Source organism: Nicotiana tabacum, chromosome 13, assembly GCF_000715075.1.
Source record: "Nicotiana tabacum cultivar K326 chromosome 13, ASM71507v2, whole genome shotgun sequence".
In the NCBI taxonomy this organism is placed as follows: Eukaryota; Viridiplantae; Streptophyta; class Magnoliopsida; order Solanales; family Solanaceae; genus Nicotiana; species Nicotiana tabacum.
In genome coordinates this window covers 109,214,462-109,237,621 of record NC_134092.1, presented here as the reverse complement: position 1 = coordinate 109,237,621, position 23,160 = coordinate 109,214,462, and the positions used below count along the sequence as shown (strand labels likewise).

General features: G+C 37.5%; 2 protein-coding genes across 3 annotated transcripts; both read left to right on the top strand.

Moving 5' to 3' along the window:
• The first annotated feature begins 232 nt into the window (after positions 1-232).
• LOC142167893 (uncharacterized) lies at positions 233-12,264 on the top strand. Of its 2 annotated transcripts, none has more exons than XM_075228306.1 (4): positions 233-409; positions 853-1,025; positions 11,834-11,912; positions 12,068-12,264. In XM_075228306.1, exons 1-4 carry the CDS (start codon positions 248-250, stop codon positions 12,134-12,136), a joined length of 483 nt encoding a protein of 160 aa, XP_075084407.1. In that variant the 5' UTR covers positions 233-247; the 3' UTR covers positions 12,137-12,264. The 2 variants fall into 2 exon arrangements, with proteins under 2 accessions (XP_075084407.1, XP_075084408.1); XM_075228307.1 differs by having other exon boundaries at positions 265-409; positions 856-1,025.
• A 146-nt stretch (positions 12,265-12,410) lies between these two features.
• Positions 12,411-21,966, top strand: LOC107827248 (small GTPase LIP1-like). The gene is made up of 7 exons (XM_075228305.1): positions 12,411-12,909; positions 18,365-18,456; positions 18,555-18,696; positions 19,157-19,461; positions 20,914-20,967; positions 21,051-21,181; positions 21,537-21,966. The coding sequence occupies exons 1-6, from the start codon at positions 12,816-12,818 to the stop codon at positions 21,171-21,173; spliced, it is 810 nt and encodes a 269-aa protein (XP_075084406.1). The 5' UTR covers positions 12,411-12,815; the 3' UTR covers positions 21,174-21,181; positions 21,537-21,966.
• The last annotated feature ends 1,194 nt before the right edge of the window (positions 21,967-23,160 follow it).

Below are 23,160 nucleotides of genomic sequence, written 5' to 3'. Positions count from 1 at the left end.
CCGACCTTCACACCTTCCGCTTTTCAAAAGATTTTTTGAAAGAAAAGGAAAAAGAGAAAGAAATTTTAACTTCCACTTTTAATAATAAACTTTTCATAACTTACGGATTAGATCTTAAAATCTTGACAGGAAAAGATTACCGGTTCAAATTATTAAAGGAGTAAAGTGGGGAGTTCCCGAGAGAATTAAAAATAGATGTTAAATTTCCAATACCTAATTTCCTAATTCAGCAATTTTAGCAAAGGAAATGAATGTGGGAGAAACTTTTTTATTATTTTTTATAATAAATAAACTACAAGAAGCGAAAAAGCAAAACAGAAAACCCTTAAAACCCTTTTGCCTTTATATCCTCACAATCCACTTGCTCTTATCTGGACACTTCATTCTACTTCGCTTCGTCGATTTTAAGGTAAGAAATTTTGCTTTACATAGTATTTATGCCCCCTTGTTTTGGGTTGTTTTCAGCATTTCTTGTTTGATTTCGTTGGTTTCTTCTTTTAATGTTTTTCGATTATGTTCTCGGAAATTTGTTGAGTGAATGCTAGTCTAATTTGTGGTTCTGCCTCTTTGAGCTGTTAGTTTTGTTGTAGTATTATATTTGTCTTGCAGTTTAGCCCCGACCCCAATGACTAATTTCTCTAATTAAGGGGCTAAATCAATAATTTTCAAGCAAAGCAAGTTACTATAGTAATGGTTATAATGTAGTTTCGTGTTTTTAAGTTTTAATTTTGTTTTTTCAGAGGTATAACTAGTTTACCACAATTGCAAAAGAGCACATATATCATTTGTTCCATTGGAACACACGATAGATATATTGGGATACTCCTAACGCTTGATACCCTTGATAAGCAGAAGAAGAAGAAGAAGAAGAAAATGGAGAAGTACTTTGGGAACGCATACAGGGGCGACCCGGGAGTTCCACATGCTGACCCAGAACGGTTCGTGAACATATGGATAGGGTCCGCTGCTTTCTCCGCCCTCACTTTTATCAATCCATACATGTGGACTCTCTCCAATCAATACAAGTACTCACTTTGAATTGCCTCAAATGTTTTTTTTTTCTTTCATATTTGTTTGTTAATTTGATAAAGGATTAATCTTAATTTCTTGTTTTATATAGCATGCTTATAATATTTTTGGAGTAGCATCAACTTGTAGTTATAAGAGAGCTAAGTAAGAAGATTGCGGGATTAGCAAAGCCCTATGTAAAAAGCATTAGATGACTTGTGTGAGAAGACACGAGAGAAAATATGTTATTGATATTGGATGATAAATACAATACAAGAGGTCCCTATTTATAACTATACACTACAAGGAGATATTACTCCTCTTCCAATGTGGGACAAGACTACACTATACATATCTTTAAACTAACACTCCCCTCAAGCCGGTGCATACACATCATATGTACCGAGCTTGTTACACATGTAACTAATACGAGAACCAGTAAGAGACTTAGTGAAAATATCTGCTAGTTGATCATTCGACTTTACAAACTTTGTAACAATATCTCCTAAAGTATTTTTTCTCTGACAAAGTGACAGTCAATCTCAATGTGTTTAGTCCTCTCATGGAATACCGGATTTGACGCAATATGAAGAGCAGCTTGGTTATCACACACCAGTTCCATCTTGCTGATTTCTCCGAACTTTAACTCCTTGAGCAACTGCTTGACCCAAACTAACGCACACGTCGCCATAGCCATGGCACGATATTCGGTTTCAGCGCTAGATCGAGCAACTACATTCTGTTTCTTGCTCTTCCACGAGATCAAATTACCTCCTACTAGAACACACTATCCAGACGTAGAACGTCTATCAAAATGTGATTCTGCCCAATCAGCATCTGTGTACTCAACAATCTGCTCGTGGCCTCGATCCTCGAATAGTAATCCTTTGCCTGGAGCTGACTTTATATACAGAAGAATGCGAACAATTGCATCCCAGTGACTATCACAGGGAGAATCCATAAACTGACTTACAACACTCACCGGAAAAGAAATGTCAGGTCTAGTCACTGTGAGGTAATTCAATTTGCCAACCAACCTCCTATATCTCGTAGGGTCTCTAAGAGGCTCCCCTGTCCAGGCAGAAGCTTAGCATTCGGATCCATAGGAGAGTCAATAGGTCTGCAACCCATCATTCCAGTCTCCTCAAGAATGTCTAAGGCATACTTCCGTTGTGAAATAACAATACCTGAGCTAGACTGAGCGACCTCAATACCTAGAAAATACTTCAATCTGCCCAGATCCTTAGTCTGGAAGAGCTGAAAGAGATGTTGCTTCAGATTAGTAATACCATCCTGATCATTACCAGTAATAACAATATCATCAACATAAACCACTAGATAAATACACAGATTAGGAGCAGAATGCCGATAAAACACAGAGTGATCAGCCTCACTACGAGTCATGCCGAACTCCTGAATAATTGTACTGAACTTACCAAATCAAGCTCGAGGGGACTGTTTCAAACCATATAGTGACCTGCGCAATCTGCACACACAACCATTAAACTCCCCCTGAGCAACAAAACCAGGTGGTTGCTCCATATAAACTTCTTCCTCAAGATCACCGTGGAGAAAAGCATTCTTAATGTCTAACTAATAAAGAGGCCAATGACGTACAACAGCCTTGGACAAAAAGAGATGAACAAATGCTACTTTAGCCACAGGAGAGAAAGTATCACTATAATCAAGCTGAAAAATCTGAGTATATCCTTTTGCAACAAGACGAGCCTTAAGCCGATGGCCATCCGGGCCGACTTTGACTGCATAAACCCAACGACAACCAACAATAGACTTACTTGTAGGAAGATGAACAAGCTCCCAAGTGCCACTCGCATGTAAAGCAGACATCTCGTCAATCATAGCATGTCGCTATCCTGGATGAGATAGTGCCTCACCTGTAGACTTAGGGATAGAAACAGTGGACAAAGAAGATATAAAAGCATAATGAGGTGACGACAGACGATGATAACTTAAACCGACATAGTGGGGATTAGGATTAAGTGTGGATCGTACACTTTTGCGGAGTGCAATTGGTTGACTAAGAGGAGACAAGTCCGCAGTAGATGCAGAATCTGATGCAGGGCGTGAATCACCTGGGCCTGATGTTGGATGTGGACGACGATGATAAGTCAAGAGTGGTGTAGCTGCAGAAGGTTGAACTGGATTATGCGGAGGAACTGGAGCTATAGGTGGTGGAGCTACAACTGGAGCTGTAGGTGGTGGAACTGGAGCTATAGGTGGTGGAGCTACAACTGGAGCTGTAGGTGGTGGAGCTGGAGCTGGAGCTGGAGTGAATGAATCTCCAAAAGATGAAACTGGGTTGATTTTAGCACAACACCGACAGAAAGTGACTTTCACTTAGACAAGCCTTAGGTCATCGGAAAAATTGCACGATGACTAAGTTCTTTCTTTCCGGTTAACGCTGGAATGACGCACAACGATTTTTTTTTCTCACTAATGCTTTGATACCATGTGAGAAGACACGGGAGAAAATATGTTATTGATATTGGATGATAAATGCAATACAAGAGGTCCCTATTTATAGCTATACACTATAAGAAGATATTACTCCTCTTCCAATGTGGGACAACACTACACTATACATATCTATAAACTAACAATTTGTACTAAAAGTTAGGAAAACGGGAAAGGGAGAAAAGTTAGGAAAATGTGTATAAGAAAATGATCCCCATTCCCCAACAAGTTATGGCAAGAGATAACATGGTCAAATAGAGATGCAAATGGTATTTGGATCAAATCGCTCGAGGCAAATAACGAGACTAACGTCGCAAAACCTTTGCTTCACTTGTAAAATTAGGGTTGCGGAGATGCAATGAAAAATATGAAGACTTAGAAAAGCCTTTTGTCCAGGTGATCCTCTAAGGTTTAGAAGCTTTATGGAAAGTTTCAAGTAGTGTGGTAACCAAGTATTCAAGGATATGTTGAGGAGTAGAAAGATGCCAAAGCAGTGGAGAAAAGTTTGTGTGTGTGTGTGTTAGAGAGAGAAAACAAAGGACTCAAAATTGTGCTAACTATGATTTTATAGGTTATATGATTGAGACTTTGGGAAAGATTGATGAAGCATAGACATAAGGACATTGTAAGGGTAATTGATAACTAGTTTATGCAACCTTCACTATTTTGGTGAGGAAAGATGATGAAATTCATAGAAAAAGAAGAAGTATTTGCGTAGGCTATTCCAGTGTTGTCAAAGGCGCGCTTAAAGCGCGCTTAAGCCCTGAAGCGAGGCTCAAAACATGTTGAGCACTTCGCTTCGCTTTGTGGGCGCTTTAGTGTCGCATCAAGGCTCTAAGGCATACTTTTCCTTGCCAATGAGTGTAATCCTGAAAATGCGACATTAAACATTTGATATTTCACTTTATCGTAATTCTTTTCAATTTCTTTGTCCATATATTTGTTATTCATGCTTATAATTATTAGTCTTGGACTACATATACATATTTTTACTTTTTCTCCAGTTGCGCCTTTTTTCATTAAAGCGCACGCTTTATTTGCACTTTGCGCTTAAAGCCCCAACAGACCTTATAGCTTTTTTGCGCTTTTCGTCTTTGATAACACTGGGCTATTCATTGGCTTATGGAAAACATATGGTACAATGCCAATAAAAGTCAATTGATAAGTGGTTGAGAAGAAATATCTTTGTATGAAATATATTGATATTATAGAAGTTATGTATGAGAGAGCGGTCACACGTATGAGATAGTAAAGGGGAGTAAGAGGAGTTTCCACAACCATGGGTCGCATTATCCCATATTCGTTTACCTAGTTATGGATGAGCTAACCAATAGTATTCAAGATGAGGTCTTGAAGAGATATTATTTGCAGATGATATTGTGCTAATTGCTGAAACAAATAAGAAAATCAAAATATAATTGGAAATATGGAGAAACTCTCTAGAGAGAAATGATTTAGGATAAGTAGAAGTGTGTACCTAAAAGAAGAAGGCAGGTGAAGTAAATTAGATGGGGCTATGCTGTCTAAATGCAAACTATTTCTTATGTAGGTAGTTTTTCAAGAGAATGGTTTGATAGATAAAAATATTACTTGTATAAATAAAATAGGAGGAGTGCTAAGGGAGCTTTATGTAACAAAGTGCAAGAAAAGTTTCATATAATGGTTGTAAGAAACAATTGTATATAGGAGTGCATGTCGTGCTTCTAAAGTCCAATATATCCAACAACAACTAATAACATATCCAGTGTGATCCCACAAGTAGGGTTTGGGAAGGGTGGTGTGTACCCAGATCTTACCCCTACTTTTGTGGGGTAAAGAGGTTGTTTCCGATATACTCTTGACTTAAGAAAAGTGTTTTTCAAAACATGTTTGAAAAGTGCAAGAGTAAAAAAGCTATGATGAAAATACTGTAGAATAGAAAAGTAATGACAACAAAAATAGTAAAGCTAACCAAAGTAAAAGAAACACCAGTAGTCGTAAAAGTGAAGAGTAAGATAAAGATAGCATAATAACAATAATACTGGCAAGGAGGAGAGGAAGTAGCTAAGGTGCTTTAAACTAGAACCATGCTACCTACTAACCTTCTACTCTTCTAATCGCTCGACTACCTACTAACCTTCTCCTCTAATCTTCGACTTCCATGCTGTCCTATCTAGGGTCATGTTTTCGGTGAGCTGAAGATGTGCTATGTTTTGTCTGATCACGTCTCACCAATTATTCCTGGTCTATTTTTACCTCTCTTTAGACCTATCACTGCCAACTTCTCGCACCTTCTCAGTGGGGCATTTGTACTTCTTCTCTTCACATGCCCGAATCATCTCAGCCTTGCTTCCCGCATCTTGTCCATCATGGAGGTCATTCCCAAAAGTCCAGAATATCCAACAACAACAACAACAACAAACCCAGTGCAATCCTACACGTGGGGTCTGGGGAGGGTAATGTGTACGCAGACCTTACCCCTACCTTATGAAGGAAGAAGGGCTGTTTCCGATAGACTCTCGACTCAAGAACAGTGAAAAGGACACAATAAACAAACAGTAACAACGACAAGGAAATAAGGTATCAGAAGCAAATAGCACAACATGTAATAGCAAAGAAACTAGGAATACAAAGCTATAAGAGAAATGCGAAAACTACCAGCAATAATGCCACATCATCTGATCAACAAGGAACTCGGAATAGTAGAATACAAGACTAATACTAATACTACTAGTACGACTAGAAGAGACTCTCGACTAACCCACAACCCACACCTCCCTATCGAGGGTAATGTCTTCGTTAAGATGAAGTAGTACCATGTCCTACCTAATCACCTCTTCCAGTACTTCTTAGGCCTCGCTCTTACCTTTCCTCTGACCCTATATGGTCAACCTCCCGCATCTTCTCACCGGGGCATCGGTGTCTCTCCTCTTCACATGCCCGAACCATCTCAGCCTCGACTCCCGCAACTTGTCTTCCACAGGGGCCACACCCACCTTGTCCCTAATAAATTCATTCCTAATTCGGTCCTTCTTGGTATGCCACACATTCATCTCAGCATCGCCATCTCTGCTACTTTCATCTTCTGGATATGAGATTTCTTGAGTGGCCAACACTCGGCTCAATACAACATAGTCGACCTAACTACCACTTTGTAGAACTTGCCCTTAAGTCTCGGTGGCACATTCCTATCACACAAAACAGCAGACGCAAGCCTTCATTTTATCCACCCCGCTCCAACACGTGTAACATCCTCGTCAATTTCCACGTTCCCCTGAATGACAGACCCAAGGTATTTGAAACTATCTCTCTTGGGATGACTTGTGAATCAAGCTTCACCTCCACTTCTGTTTCCTGCGTCTCCACACTGAACTTGGACTCCAAGTATTCATTTTTAGTCCTACTCAACTTGAAACCTTTAGACTCCAGGGTCTGCCTCCACAGCTCCAGCCGATCGTTAATCCCGCGACGCGTCTCATCAATTAGCACTATGCCATCTGCAAATAAGATACACCATGGCACCTTCCCTTGAATGTGGCGCGTCAACACGTCCATCGCAAGGGCAAATAAAAATGGGCTAAGAGCTGTACCCTGATGTAACCCCATCATCATAGGAAAATAGTCTAAGTTTCCTCCCATAGTCCTCGCCCGAGTCTTCACTCCATCGTACATATCCTTAATCACCCTATTGTACGCTATCGGGACACCACTAACCTCTAGACATCTCCATAGAACCTCCCTTGACTTTATCGTAAGTTTTTTCTAAATGGATGAACACCATATGCATGTACCTCTTCCTCTCCTGATACTGCTCCATCAACCTCCTCGCCAGATGAATGGCTTCTGTGGTCGAATGCCCCGGCGTGAAACCGAACTGATTCTACGAAATAGACACACTGCTCCTCACCCTCTTCTCCACCACCCACTCCCACACTTTCATAGTGTGACTCAATAGCTTGATACCCAGTAGTTGTTACAATTTTGGATCTCACCTTTGTTCTTGTACAACGGACCATCAAACTCCACCTCTATTCTTCGGGCATCTTCGTAGTCCTAAAAATGACATTAAACAATCCAGTAAGCCACTCCAAGCCTACTCGTCCCACGGCCTTCCGAAATTCAACCTGGATCTCATCTGGCCCAGTTGCCTGCCTCTAGCCCTCTACTCTTCTTCCGCATTACCTTCTCAACCTTAATACGCCTACAAAACCTAAAACCACGTCGGTTCTCCGAGTTCTCCAACTCGCCAAGCACAATGTCCCTGTCCCCATCCTCGTTCAAGATTTTGTGGAATTATGACTGTCACTTGCGCCTAATGCACGCCTCTTCCACCAATACCTTGCCATCCTCGTCTTTGATGCACCTCACTCGGTCCAGGTCCCGAGCCTTCCTCTCTCGAACTTTGGCTAACCTGAACAGCCTTTTGTCACCGCCTCTGCCCCCATGTTCCGCATACAGGCGTTCAAATGCTGCGATCTTCGCCGCGTGACCGCTTTCTCCTCTTTCTTAGCTTTCTTATAACCCTCCCTAAGCGTCCTCCTCTCCTCCTCGTCAGCGTTCTCCACTAGCTTCATATACGCCGCTTTCTTGGCTTCTACTTTTCCTTGGACCTCTCCATTCCACCACCAGTCACCTTTGTGGCCCCCGGAAAAACCCTTCGTGACCCCTAACACCGCCCTAGCAGTTTCCCTAATGCAGTTTGCTGTCGAGGTCCACATACTGCTCGCGTCCCCACAACTCCTCCAAACCCCCATAAGCTGAAAATTATATAGATTCAAATGTTATGATAGATGTACCTTACCTTATCAAAAAAGTATTAAGATGGATGTGCGCCCACTTAAGATTAGATAAACAAAGAAATGCTTATATCTAATAAAGGGTACAAGACTACAAACATCGTATATAGAGGATGTATGAGAGAGGTTGTGTACGATGCTTCTGTAAGATCGTGCAAAAATCTGCAAATTTGCTGGTCTATAGATAAGCAGTGAAGGGACTAATTGAGACACATATGAAGGGAAGTTATCTGAATAGACTTCCAGTCACTCCAAAATCAATGCACATGCAACTAAAAACAGAGTGCAGTAGAAGCAAATGATCTATACTACAATGGACCCAGGATTTTAAGGTTACGGTGCTTCACTGCTAGAAGATGTATTGAAGAAGATGGGCCAGGTGGGAAAAAGAGTAAAAGGGAAGAGAAAGTAAAACAAAAAAGAAAAGAAAATAAAGAAAAAAGAAAGGGCAAAAGAATGTTGTGTTTTAGGGAAGGGGGTTGGGTAAGAAGAGTCTGATAAAGATAAAAGAAAAGAAAAAAAAAAGAGTCTGATAAGAAGAGTCTATCATCCCAAGTCAAAGGCAATGGGCGCTCGAGCACCCATCAAACCCTATGTGAATCCACCCCTAAATCTATACAGGTGATGCCAACTAGTTGTGAATTAAGGTTTAGATGTTGTTACACTTACATACATTTCTCAGCCTTTTGAAGTGTTGTTAGACTTACATTAGGTTTGGTGTTGTCCCTCATCTTTATTATTTGGTTAGGAAATTATGTCCGTCTAAGGATAAGGAGTTTATCTAGAGAACCTCTAGTCTTTAGACTTCTAATTTGCTTTCATATAGCGGAATGCAATTGATTTAGGATCAGGCATGGTTGATGGTTGAATGATATATCAACTTATGATGTAACAATTGAAGTATAGTGGAGGTCCATTTGGTGTCGTAAAAACTACAAGCAAGGTTGTTTTCACCTCGTAAGCTCCTTATTTTTTTGGATGGATAGGTAATTAACCTTCAAAGCTGTTACTGATATCATTATGATAGATAAAGGGGCTGACTTTACCCTACGGGTTTCTCTTTGAAGGTTTCAGTAAAAGATATTGCGTTAGTCTATATAGTAAAATAGATATGAGCAAATCTATTCTTGATCAAGGGGTTTGTTAACAATTGTTTTATATGCTCGCTCCGACCCTCATTCCGTCCATGTTGAGAAGTCCATTACATTGTCTGCGTTTCCATTTGAGATATTCCAAAATGGAAATATCTGTTAATATAGGTTGTTTATTTAGGTTTTTACACCTTTTATTGAATATACTAAGAATTAGTTTAACCTGAGGAAATTGTGGAAACAGTCAAAGGAAGGTGTAATGCTCACAGTAATGCCTCCTCAAAGAAGTGGAGGTTTGAACTTGGAGAATACTACACTAAAGGGATGGAGGAATAATTTTTCGTCTCTGTTTTCCCCCTTTTGGTTTCACCTTTCTGTTTGTTATCACATGGAGAATATTATCGTAAATCTACTTCTTGGCATTCCTGCTCTTAACAGAATACAAATAGCAAAAAATATCTTGGTAAATAGGTGGGGGATCACTAATTTGTGATTGATTTCTTGTGAGTTTTCCTGGATGGCATCGCAAATAGCGAAATATTTCTGTTTGTGCCTACAAGGCTTCTATCTTGTGGTAAGAGCATTGTGCGTGATGTGTGGTTTCGGTGCACGTCACGGGTTTGAATCCAGCCGCAAACAAAAGCCTGGTATTTAAGTGGAAAAGGGTAGAGGAGCGGACCCACTATCCACCGAGTTTCGAACCTTGCGCTACTGGTCCACACGGGATTTCTCGGTTATAAGAAAAATAGTGAAATCGGCTTATAAAGAATAAGGTAGTGAGAGAAGTAGAAAGTTGAGAATGAACGTGATTGTGGGCCTTTTACAGTGGTTCCTAATCCCATCGATTATCAGACTGTTCCTAGTTCCAGAATTGTGGGATACGATTTCCTAATCTCTCTAGCTAGGGCATAAAACCAACTAAGCAGATAACTAATTTACATTACAACAATCACATAATTACAATCAGCTCTATTGAATTTACATTACAACAATCACATAATTACAATCAGCTATATTGTTCCATTCTTCCGATCACATGTGCACGGACTACATCTTTTGTGTTTGCTATCTTATATATTTTTGACAAGAAAAATTACAAAAGTCATGGTCACCTCCTATTAGTCAAAATGTGGTATCTCTTGTTCATGGAGTGCGATGGTTAGAGTTTCCTTTGTTTCTCCCAGTAAATTAGTGCAAGATAGTGTTGCTTAAACATGTTTTGCTAGTTTGTTGAGTCTGTAGGATTACTGGGGGCAGAAGTTATAGGGAGAAGTGGGGCTTGGTTTATTCTAGTCTCTAAATGTTTTCTTATCTTTTTTCTTATTAAATTATGTTAACACACCTCTTTCTTTTGGGTGCCGTTCTCCATAACTTTCCACCTCTTCCAGCTAAGTGGCATTCCTTTGCATTTGAACGACAAAGGAGCATCTCATTAATGCTAAGATGAAGTTCTAATCCTTCTCAATGTTTTTTTTCTTCTGTTTTTTATTAAGAACAAAACATAACATTGCTGAGTACAAAAGAAGGATTAGAGCTCCACCTTAGATGAAGCAAAACTATGAAAAATGCAGGAAATTTGGCAGTCGCTTCAAACATGGAAAGTGGTCATAGAGTTTTGCACCACTTCTAAAGAAAGGAAAATCACTCTCCCGCAAACTTGGTCTAGTGAGAGGTGTAAGACCTGGAAAAATTCTTGAGTACTGCTGTTCAGGACGGCCATATTAGAGCATGAAATGCATCTCTCTAGAACCATTTCATATTCACTAGAACAAAACTATACATGAGAACAGTAGAGTGCTTTTGTTAATCAGCTTCTTGAAGATTAGCTGTTTGATCTTTCATGTATTGCTTAGTAGTACGGTAGGAGAAATAAAGATGGCAGCCATCTATATTTTTCGCAAAAGGGGGTGCAAAGAGGGTGCTTTCGCAGGGAGACCGAGTGAAGGTGTAGTAAGGGTAATATGTGGCTCCCTCCTATTTCCCAAGTTCATTTTTCAAGGAAGTTCTTGGGTCATCGTTCTCCTCTCCTTAGCTCATCTGTTTATCACTTTACACTAACAGTTGCAAAGTCTTCAACTCTCGAGATCTAATACAAGGTAGGAGTGAATAATTGATTAAGCATAAAGGCTCCATGTTTTTAACTGCCGCTTGATCATTTCTCTTTAACAACAACGTTCGAAGCTTCCCGCATGATGGTGCTTGTATAACGTTCATAAATTGTGATGGGGGCTGACTTATCCTTCTTGATCTCATTAGAGCTATTCTTCTGAGTTGTGGATGCCATTATAGCTTAGAAACTTTAGTTTGACCTAGGTGCTCTCCACTATGGCTAAATCTGTACCCCAGTAGGTGATTACATTTTGCCATGTTGGCCACCGATATCGTCAAGTGGTGGCTCAACGACACCCATACTAATGCATGACTGAGATTTCTAAAAACTTCCTTTTTGCTGCGTCTGAGCTTTTGAATATGTGTTATGTGCAGCTGGCATGACAAAGCCATGCTCTTTGAGCAACATCACTGGAAGAAAGCTCTAAAGAAAAATAAGGATTACGAATTTAAGGTACTCGATGCTTCCTAAGTTTCTTATGTAATGATGTTCTCCCTTATACGCTATAGAGTTGTAAAAAAAAAAGATTTTTGTTTCAATGTTTTTAGTTTATAACTAGGACGGAATTACTTGATTCTTTCTCTCATTTGAGTTTTCATTAATTGCAGTGGAACCAGTACATGGATAAAGAAGCACGAGACTCGTACTACTTCAATTGGCCTGTTTACTTTCCATAGGTTTCTCCAATGTATCAGTATGCTGGTGCCTTTTATCCGAAATCTCCAGAAAGGAAAACTATTGTAGCTTGAAATTTCTGTTGATACTATGAATTCAAGCATTTTTAAAATTTGGAAACATTTGGTGATATTGCCATGTGCTGCATGGTTACTTCCCTTAGTTTAGTATTTGCTAACACATGGAGTATTAAAATATCCAAACAGACCCTATGAATAAAACATAACATTGTTGAGTACACAAGTAGGATTAGTGCTTCACCTTAGATAAATCAAAAACTGTGGAAAATTTCAAAAAAAAATTGGACATCGCTTCAAACATGTAAAGTGGTCTAATGATAGGTGTAAGACATGTAAAATATACATACTGTTAATGCAAAAATATACCTTAGTTAAATTCACCCATTTCAAGATTTGTTAATAGATCTACTGTTATTGCGTTTTTGGTTAATTCAGTGCAGTGTTGAATCTTATGGGAGATGGGTTCTTGAAACTGAAGCATTTCGTGGGTAGTATTTGCTATTGATATGGGCTTGAACAAATGTTGTTTGTTGTGGAGATTCAGGTTGTGTTTTATGGTACTTGAGTTGATTAGCTGATTTGGGTTGGTTTCAAAATTTGTTCTTTTTTTATTGGATTGTATTCTGTTGGTTTTTGGTTTGGGTTTTTGGAGGAGGAGGAGATGATGTTTTGGAGGGAAAGGGAAAGGGAGACTAAAGAGCATATTGGTGGTCCACCTTGTGGACAAGTCAGGGTGCTTGTTGTTGGAGATTCAGGTATTTAGCTAAAATTTAAATGCTTTTAGTTTTCATCTTTTGATTATATGATTTTGCTATGTTTTCTTATGCATCTTACTAGTTATGTATCTTCTTGAATTTGATTTCTAGTCTGTAGCTTGGTGTTTGGTGGTAAAATATAGTAGTTGCATAGATTCAGAAATGCTTGAGGAACGGAGATAACTAATAGATGCTAATAATATGAGGTCTCTGATTTATAGACATAATTGCTTTTGGGTTGAGCTAAAGGGTGTGGCGTAGAGGTCAATGAAAGAGGTTATACCTGTGCTAATGGGATTATCAGGTACCCGGTGGAATAGTCGAGATGAGCAACCGGACTGGACGCCACCTTTATCCAAAAAAACAAAGACATAAGTTCTTTTGGACTTCTCGCAATTCGGAAAATTTAGGTCAATGCAAGATGATGAAGAGTTTATTTAGAATCTGGGAGCTCCTGTTCTCTATTGTTACTAAAAAGTTGGTGATGAGCCACTAAACTGTTTATAACTGCAAGAAATTTTTTAACCTACTAAATCTGGAGGATATGGGTACTGCATACTGTTACATTTGTTTGATAAATATTGTAATGATTGATCCAACCTATTTAATCTGTGACCACGTCTTAGTATCATCGTACAGTCTGGTTCGTAGCTGTGGTGAGATGATTCCTAATATGTTAGAGTTTATAGAACACCTTCTTAAGAGTTGTTTGGTGATGGTGTAAGTGTATGAGAATGCTGATTATTAAGAATAGATAAATAGAAGTTTTTTTCTGATGATATATTTATCAAGAAAAAAATAAAATGAATTTCTTTTGATATTGTGACCACTTATGGGACCACACTAGATATGTTGTTGTTGTTGTATTATGATTATTAAGAGTAAAATGAATTTCTTTTGATACAAGTTTGAAAACAGGATGTACAATCAGATTGCTCATTTGAACACTTAGGGTGAAAATGTTTTCCCGGAAAATGAACGGTGTTATCACTTATTTTCCCTTGTTTGGTTGGTGAGTGAAAAACTTTTTCCGGAAAATGTTTTCTAGTGTTTGGTTAGAGAACAGACAATGTTTTGTAGGAAAATAATTTTCTATGCTACTTTCCTCATCCCCAACCCTCCCCCAGTTCCTATGTTTCTTGTGCTCTCCAGTCTCCCCCACCACAATTACTCAACGTTTCCACAACGCTATTTTCTTTCAAGAATTCAATTATTCTTCTCATAAATTCTAATAAACCCAAAGGAACTAATATGTTAGATTTACTTTTTCACACAAGAACGTTAAAATTTGAGCTCCATAACTGAAAAGAAAATACTCTTTTATTTGTTAAAACAAAATGAAAGTTCTATTTCTACAACATGAAAAGAAAATACTCATTTTGTTAATAAACCTCAATAATAGACCTCAACCCCATAACAGGAATAATTTTGTAGTCACTAAAACAATATTTTTATTATATAACCTCTCGCAACATATAAGATTCAGGCTAACAATGATAAACGTCTCATACACACATAAAAGAGAAGAAATATGAGCAACTCCATAATAACCATTCTCCGTATAGGAGTACTCAAGAAGCAAGTAGACATGAGAAAAACCATCACAGAAGTATGGCATACCATATTGGACAAGCAACAAAATATCTTTCTATGACAATTGCTTCCTATTCTAGCTTTGTTCTTCCAACCCCATTTGTGTATTTTAGTGTTGTCGCTTGAATCTTTCCAGCCAAACCTTGCGTAGATTCTGATTTTTTGCCATGAATGCCTTAGCTAACATGTCACTTTGCACCAAATAATCAAAAGCTTCACCTAAGAACTCTTCTTCATAACCCTCAAATGCCATAATTTCTTCGTACAATCTTGTCATATCTAGTCGACTATCAGCTATTTTACTGATTGCCGCTGCCACTTCTCCAAGCTTTGTTGATATATCACTGACCACATCTTGCACATCAGAAGAACGACTTCGTTTGCGACTTGCTTTAGCTTGAGAAGTTCCACTTACTACATCTTGCACATCTTTTTCCTTAGATGGCCCTTCAATGTCATTATCATTACCTTTCTCCGAACTGCAATCCAAGCCTATATCATCAAGCGACTTAGCACAATCACCCCTAGCTCGATTGTTCCCACACACGAGGGACATTTCTTCAAACATTTCGATCTTTTTGTTAACGAACTTCTCATGAGTAGGATGAGCCTATAATACAACGACAAAGCAAAAAGTATAAGAAACAAGTGAATAATTCAGTGAGTTCATGGAAAATAATTGAATATTACATCGCTCGCATACGACAATTTCAAGAGAAAAGAAACACACTTTATTTTTTTGATAAGGTAAAAAAGAAACACACTTTACTCAGCTACTACTTCTCCCTTATGTATGTCCCAGAGCATTGCTCTGACAATCATTTGCATTAGCTTTTATCAGTTATCTTCAGCAGTATAACACAATTCTAAAAGATACATTCTAAGATCGAAACGACAATACATAGGCTGGTTAATGCATAATGAAGTAACAACTTATCAAAGTATGAGTTCTAACTTAAGAGCTAATTCTGCTAATACTAGAATCAAAAGTTTCTCATACAAAATAACAGGAAAATCCATGTAAACGAAAAAGACATAATAACTCAAAAAATAGAATTTGCAGAATCTAGCAGTCAACAGAATCAAATAAAATGTCAGGGAAAATTTTAGAACCATATTCAAATTTGGCACCTTTGCATATGACATTACATATAAGAAAACATTTTACCTGAACGTGGAAAGCATAAACTCTAGGACTAGCAGTAATCATCTTCAAATTATCATCCCATCCAAGACCACTTTTGTTTAGAGAAGAGGTTGCTCTGTATTCCATGTGCTTCTTAGTATTTTAAGATGATTCTCCACATGCTTAGGTGAACACTCCTCCATTCCTAGTTGTTGCTTAAGGGCATTCGAAACACGATTGAATGATATGGCCTTAAACTGATTAGTTGATGTATTCCTTTGCTTCACTTCATCAGCTAGGATCTCCAACATCAAATATTCCATTGGTTTTGTCCACCTAAATTGTTTATCTCCTTTTTTTACCATTGTTAGCTGTTATAGTTCCTATCTCAAACATGAAATTTAAGATAAATAGAGATAGGACAACAAAATCATATAGAATGTAAAGTCACTGTACATAAGAGTATATGAAAACATAAACAATTAAACACAAACAATTAAAACCAAGATGACTATAAAAAAAACTGTTTCTTGATAGATTATATTCATCTATTCCTCCTCCGATCATAGTTTGTAAACATGGCATGAGCAATGGCATCTCTTTTCAACGACCGTTCCCTAGCTTCTTCACGTCTTTCTCTAGGTGTTCAAAATATATACTAATATTCAAAATTAATTAAAAACTTAATATTTAATATGTTACTCACTGCAAACCAAGGGTAATAACGATAGTTGTTCCTTATCTCCGACTGGATAGTATCATTCGGTGATTTCACAAGGGTTGGATAGAGCTTCAAAATTGCTTGAAGTACAGTGTGGAAACATCGATGAACAGATTCAATCGACCTATAAAAATGGGACCCTATCTTGCGAAACCGTTCATTAAAACCAACAATTTCTAAGACAATTAGTACTTGTTCTTGCAAAGACATATTTCTGGTTGATCTCAAGAAATTATTTCTTCTAAGAGCATTACACAATTCAAAATGTACGGGTTGGCTCATTCTTATCGGACCTACACAATGAACAGTACTTCCATTCAAAATACTATTCATGTAAAATTCCCTCTCTTGGTCTTTATTGGTATAAGGTGCCCTAGGAATGTTACTTTGATTTTCGTAGGCTAAAATAATTGCAGCCCCGGCATCTAAGATAGATATGGCTGCCGCTCCAATTATTGCATCATCTTCGTCGTTTTCAATCGAATCCATCTGTTGCAACCCAACTTTAGAACTTCTACTCATAAAAATGGATTGATAAAAGCATTAAAGAGAGCCTAAAAGAAATCGAACTTGGAACCAGTAAATCACTCAAACAACCCAAAAGATATAAGAATATGTAGGTTTCTCGTTTTTAGTAGATATTGTCCATATGGATCCTTTACTTTTCATGAAACTATGCACAACATATAAGCTCCTCTGACCACACAACAATCAAATTTCCAAGTTGCGAGTGAAGCCACATTGCTAAAATTTCATTGAACTTGAATCATATATTATCTTCTTGATCGACAATATCCTAGCTAGAAAAGCTTCCAAGTTCAACACTTGTGTTTTAATAGGTAACATTAACTTCCAGTACTACATTGCTTTGTTTCATAACTTAAAAGACAAAAGAGGACATAGAACCTGATATCATATAGAAATTAATATTGAGCAGCAAAAACAACAAGAAAGTGGATCATGAACAAACAAACTCTATCAAATCCCAACATGAAGAACAATTACCAAAAGTTCTGAATACTTAGATAAACCAAACTAACTGAAGATGTACCAATTTTGACTATATTCAGGTTAGAAATTACATTTTAGGATTCTAAATATTGAAAATTTGAACTCATGAATTAATCTTTTGTATTGCAATGGATATCAGGCAGAGCATTAGACTATTATTCATCAGTTCACCAAGCAAAAACAGAAGGAATTGAAGAAAAGTTTAAAACCCTTAAAACAAACGCAGGAAAGGGGGACGTGCGTTACCTAAAATCAAGAGCCCAAGAGCGAAATTGACGGAGATTTTAGAGCATTTCCTGATCTCCAGATCCAAAGCGTTTGTCTCCGACCTCGGAGAAAACAACAAGTTGGGTGTTTTGGTGCGATGGCGGAGGATCTTAAAACGCGAGACTGAAGAGAGAGAAATTGGAGTGAAGCGAGATGAGAGAAGGGAGAGAAATTAATCAACTGGTTTGAGAACCAGTGATGGGGTGGGGAGGGGAGAGAGAAGCCAGATCACGCGTTTTGTTTTTAGGAAAATGTTTTCCCTTCAAATTTTAGGGAAAACATTTTCCCCCAATTAAAGGAAAATAAGTTGATTGGGAAAATGTTTTCCAAACTACTTGTGCCAACCAAACATGAGAAAATGGGACCAAACACACCCTTAATCTAAACAATAGCCTCACTTGCTCTAATAATTATCTTCTAGGTTTAGTTGCCCGATCCAAAATGTATCACTATCTTTGGATATCATTTTCAAATGCCCTTTGTGTATTACATTCAATCAATGTTTCTTTGGATACACTAGGTTTTACTTTCCAATTTATATACTCTAAGTTCATTCTGATGTAGTCTTCTTATTAAGTGTTCAAGTCTTTCTTGTTTGGCATTAGCTTTTCTCCCCTTGATATTCAGACTTTGTAAGATGTTCTGGATATTAGTTTCTCTGTTTTTATTTATACCCAGTGATTCCTTGTTTTCAGCTCCTAGTTTCACCATTTTTTCTGCTTCATATTTTCTGGTAGGTGTGGGGAAGACTTCTCTTGTTCATCTGATTCTCAACGGTTCTTCCATTGCTCGCCCTCCTCAAACAATTGGCTGTACAGTCGGAGTTAAAGTATGGCTCACTGATAATTTTGTTCTCCCTATAATATGAAAATGTGCTGAGAATGCATGTCCTATAAAAACTAATTTATTCCTGTTTCTTCTGTAAAGCACACTACCTATGGAAATTCTGGTAGCTCATCAGCAAGCATAAAAGGTGATGCTGAGAGAGATTTTTTTATTGAACTTTGGGATATATCAGGACATGATCGTTATAAAGATTGCCGATCTCTGTTCTACTCACAAATTAATGGTGAGCAACTAGCTTCATCTCTTAAACTGTTTTTTTTTGCCTAAAAGTTTCTTCTTGCGGAAACATGTACGATATCTATTCTGGATGGCTCTGTGTCTAAATACCTGATCGTTAATATCAGAAGATGGTTAAAGCACGAACATGTGCTAGATATCTGATTATGTTTGTTTATTTTAGCAGAAATCACTCAATCAGAGATGTTTTCACATGTTTGTTGTCATCAAATTTTTTAATATTTACATTTTTCCTTCATTTGGGAGAGGGCAGTGGACGACTTTCTTTCCATGAAGTATACATTCTGATGATAGTCGGATGAAATCCTTTTTATTTCCACATTAGGCGTTACTTTTGTATACTATCTCTCTCTACGGAGGTGGGAAGAGATCACTTTGTAGAATTATTCATCCTGATGATAGTCGGACGAAATCTATTATGTAAGATTTGTTAATTTCTACTTTAGGTGTTATCTTTGTGTATGATCTATCTCAAAGAAGGACAAAAACAAGCTTGCAGAAGTGGGCTGTAGAGATAGCAACAGCAGGGACATTCTCGGCTCCTCTAGCTTCAGGAGGTCCTGGTGGTCTCCCTGTTCCTTACATTGTCATTGGCAATAAAGCAGATAGTGCTACAAAAGAGGGCACTAGAGGAAGCAGTGGCAATCTTGTTGATATGGCTCGCCAGTGGGTTGAGAAGCAAGGTCTACTTCCTTCAAGCGAAGAGATCCCATTGACAGAGAGTTTTCCTGGTGGTGGAGGTCTTATTGCGGTAATTTTGTCTAACACAAATTGCATTGATTCATATTTGAAAACTATTAAAGAGTGATGCATCTTGGTTTGTTGAGAAAAACAATATTCTCTCGGGCAACACAAATTCTGATGCTTAAGCTTGTTGTTTTGGTCTCACAGTGCTCACTCTTGTTTAACCAAGTCTGTATTGGCATAGCAATTTAAGTTTTCATCTTCTTCTTGTTGGGTAAAAGGTGCTTAGTAAGGGTAGCAGTCTATTGAGGTGCATGCTTAAAGGTTTGAAACTCTTTTTTTCCCCATTTTTGTAAATCTTGTGGAGATTACCTTACACTATTCTCGAATCTTCTCTTGACCTCTACCCTGCTTGCATTTTCTTGTGTATGAAGAGAAGAAAAATGGTTTCCAGCTACCAACAGTCTTTCTTAGTAACTGAATAGGAATAATCTTTCTTTTTTGTTTATATATATATAGTTTAGACTATAAAAGCTGAGAGATTGTTGACTTATATAAACTGTCAACTGAACCAAGGGGACAGGATGCTTTTTCCTTCTTCCACTTGGTTTTCCTTCTCCTTTTTTGGATAGTTTTTTCATACTTGAGATTCTCTGATCATACATTTATTATCGATTTGGAACTAGTTAGATTTGAGTAGTTGATAGATTTATTGGCAAATCCCTGTTTGATCCATCACTTTGTTTCTTCTTCATGGCTAAGCTTCTGTATAAGTCGTTACATGTCTCAGTTTCATTAGAAAAAGGACGTTCTAGTAGGTCTAAGCTGTTCATCGACATGTCTTTTGAGTTTGGCAAATTAAAGCATTTTTTGGTCTTACTGATCATAAGCTGTCTTTTCATTAGATTGCAACCAGACCCCTAAAAGAGAGGGAGAAAAGAACAATAGCTACTGTCATATTGGGTAGTCTGAAGCTTGGAACTTTTAGCTTTTTTTCTAATGGATAGCTTATGAAATAGGCAGCTTCTATTTCCTGCCAATGAATAATAATAGTAAACATGAAGAGAAGCTAGATATGGCTTGCATTCAGGCCTATTTTCAAATTGAAAGATAGCTATGCTTTCTCTACACTCCGGTTGCTTTTTTTAGCCCTTGCCCCCCCTGCCCCAGCAACTCTCCTCGAAATTTTTAAACATGCATCTGCTATAAGGGGATTCAATATAAAGGAGTAAATACATGAGAAAGTCAAGGGGATTCAACATCTGCTATATATGCATAAAAAATAATTTTAACCTTGTATATAGTGTAATTTCCGGCAAGGGGGGTCCCCTTCCGCCACCCTATCTCCACCCATGATAATAAGTCTTTGTGACAAAGGCGAATGTTGAGTTTATTTCATGTTGCTATTTATTGGTGTAAGTTTATAATTTTCTTTCAAAAATGGTGAATAAGAAGTTTAATCTCATTTAAATAATAAGTGTCAATGGATTTACAGTGTAATGTTTTTGAAATATTGCAGGCCGCTAAGGGAGCAAGATATGACAAAGAAGCTGTCATGAAGTTTTTCCGCATGGTCTGTATATTATTGCTTTGCATCTAAACTGAGGTTTACTTAATCTATCTTACATTATTGAAGTGCTGGGTTCTCTATTTCAGTTAATCAGGAGGAGATACTTCTCAGATGATCTACCTGGTAATCATTGGTCTACCCCAGTTCCGAAACCACTGCAGCAATCGAGCGAAATCTCAAATGATGATGATCACTTGTACAAAAGTTAAAGTTCAAGGTATGCCTGTTGAATTTGATGAAAACTGGTTGCTGTTAAAGCGTCTCATCCGTGTAGAAAAAAGCTTTCCATTTATTGTAGTCGACTATCGGATTGATGGTCACTGAATGTGAACTATGAAGGATTGTGGGGCAAATCTACATGTCTTAATGATAATAAGGTCTTTTTGGCTTCTGTTGACACTTGACGTATAGTTGATACCTTCCAATAGTGGTGATTGGGATGGAGAGACTTTTATGTTATAGAGTAGTACCATATTCAGTGACAATGGTGTCTTCTTACTGGTCTTGTTTTCAGTAACTCTTATGTTACCTGTTCTTTAAATCATATTCATAATTTCTTCCGCTTGTTGCAGTTATATCGGTGAATACAAGTACAATGCACTCCCTCCTTTACCAGCTCAACGCAATCTCACACCGCCTCCCACGCTTTACCCACAGCAGCCTATGTCTACACCTGACAACTATAACATCCCCAGATTTGCCTTTACGAGCAACCAAGAAATCAGCAGTGCCAGATCTAAGCGTTCAGATATTAACGTCTGATGATCTTTCTTTTTTTCCTGTTATTTTTATATTTTTCATGTAATGGTGCAGATTTTCAAGACAGAACAGCCAGCTCTGTGAAAAGCATGTCTTGTAAAATGTTCCAATTCATTCTTTTGACTCATTGTGAGGTTCTTGAAATATGTAGGGTAAAGTTGAAAGGCTTATAATACAAATATCTTTGATGCAGCGTGCATCATTTTTATTTTTATAAGAAAGGGGTGTATCAGTTTAGTTAAATTTGCTATGACATAATGTCCCACTCTCCGTGTATATATTCTTTTTGACATAATAACGTTATGGTGTGCGCGCAAATTGGTCCATTAGTCATTGGTATTAAAAAATGACTTAATGGTATAAATGCAAGGCTAAATACATTGTTTTTATAGTTATACGGGACAAACAATCGTTAGGATCGTTTATGTATGGAAATTGGGAGAATTTGCGAAAGCTAATGAGGTAGTATATTGTTGGGTTTATAATAAATTTGTTAATTAGATTGTGGATGGGATTGAATTATTTCGTTTCAGTCAAAATGGCATGGCATAATCATTTTTACGAGTTGTATTGACAAATAGCTAGTGTTTGTAAATTTATTGAAAAGTAGTCACTATTTAATGCGGAGATAAAATCTGGACAAAATTACCTTAGCTGACGTACAGAAAGTTCCAGCATAATATGCTGGATTATAGAATTCCTGCATATAAACTTCTAGCATATTATGGTGGAACTCCAGTCTCCGTCACATTATGAATTCCAACAGATTATGGTGGAATCTCAGATGTAAAACATTTAAACTCAAACATATTATGCTGGAATTCTTCTGAATTTTTAAGGCTCTTTTTGTCAAAATTTTATTTTCAAATGAAAAAGTTGCTAAATTTCGATTAATTGGAAACTATGACTAGTTTTCAATTAGCAATTTTATGATTTTTTTTTTCCGAGGAAATAACGCATAGTGCCTATCAAGGCCAAAATAATTACCTGTGTTGCCCACTTGAAAATTAGTTACAATTTCTACCTATACAGCACAAACTTATTACTAGACTATTCAATTTGCTATTTTCCCTTTAATTTGCTTTACCCCACGTGAGAGGCATGTGAAAAATGCAAATCTTTTTCCCTTTTTGTTTTATTTTATGACTTGAATCACATTACTTTTGATTATCTTTCCATCGATATGTACTTTGATTTTAGAAACATATATTAATAATTATTTGAAAAATAAAAATAAAAATGAAATAGGGTAATCGTAGTGAGAAAAATGGACAAGAGGAATAAGTTGATCGGAGAAACTCCCGGTTGTCATGCATTCCATAATTTCAAAAAAGATTGTCCTAATTTTTTGTCCAATTGTTGTCCACATTTTCAATAAATAAATAATAATATTTATTAACATTAATAATATTTATTAACATTAATGAAATTCCATGG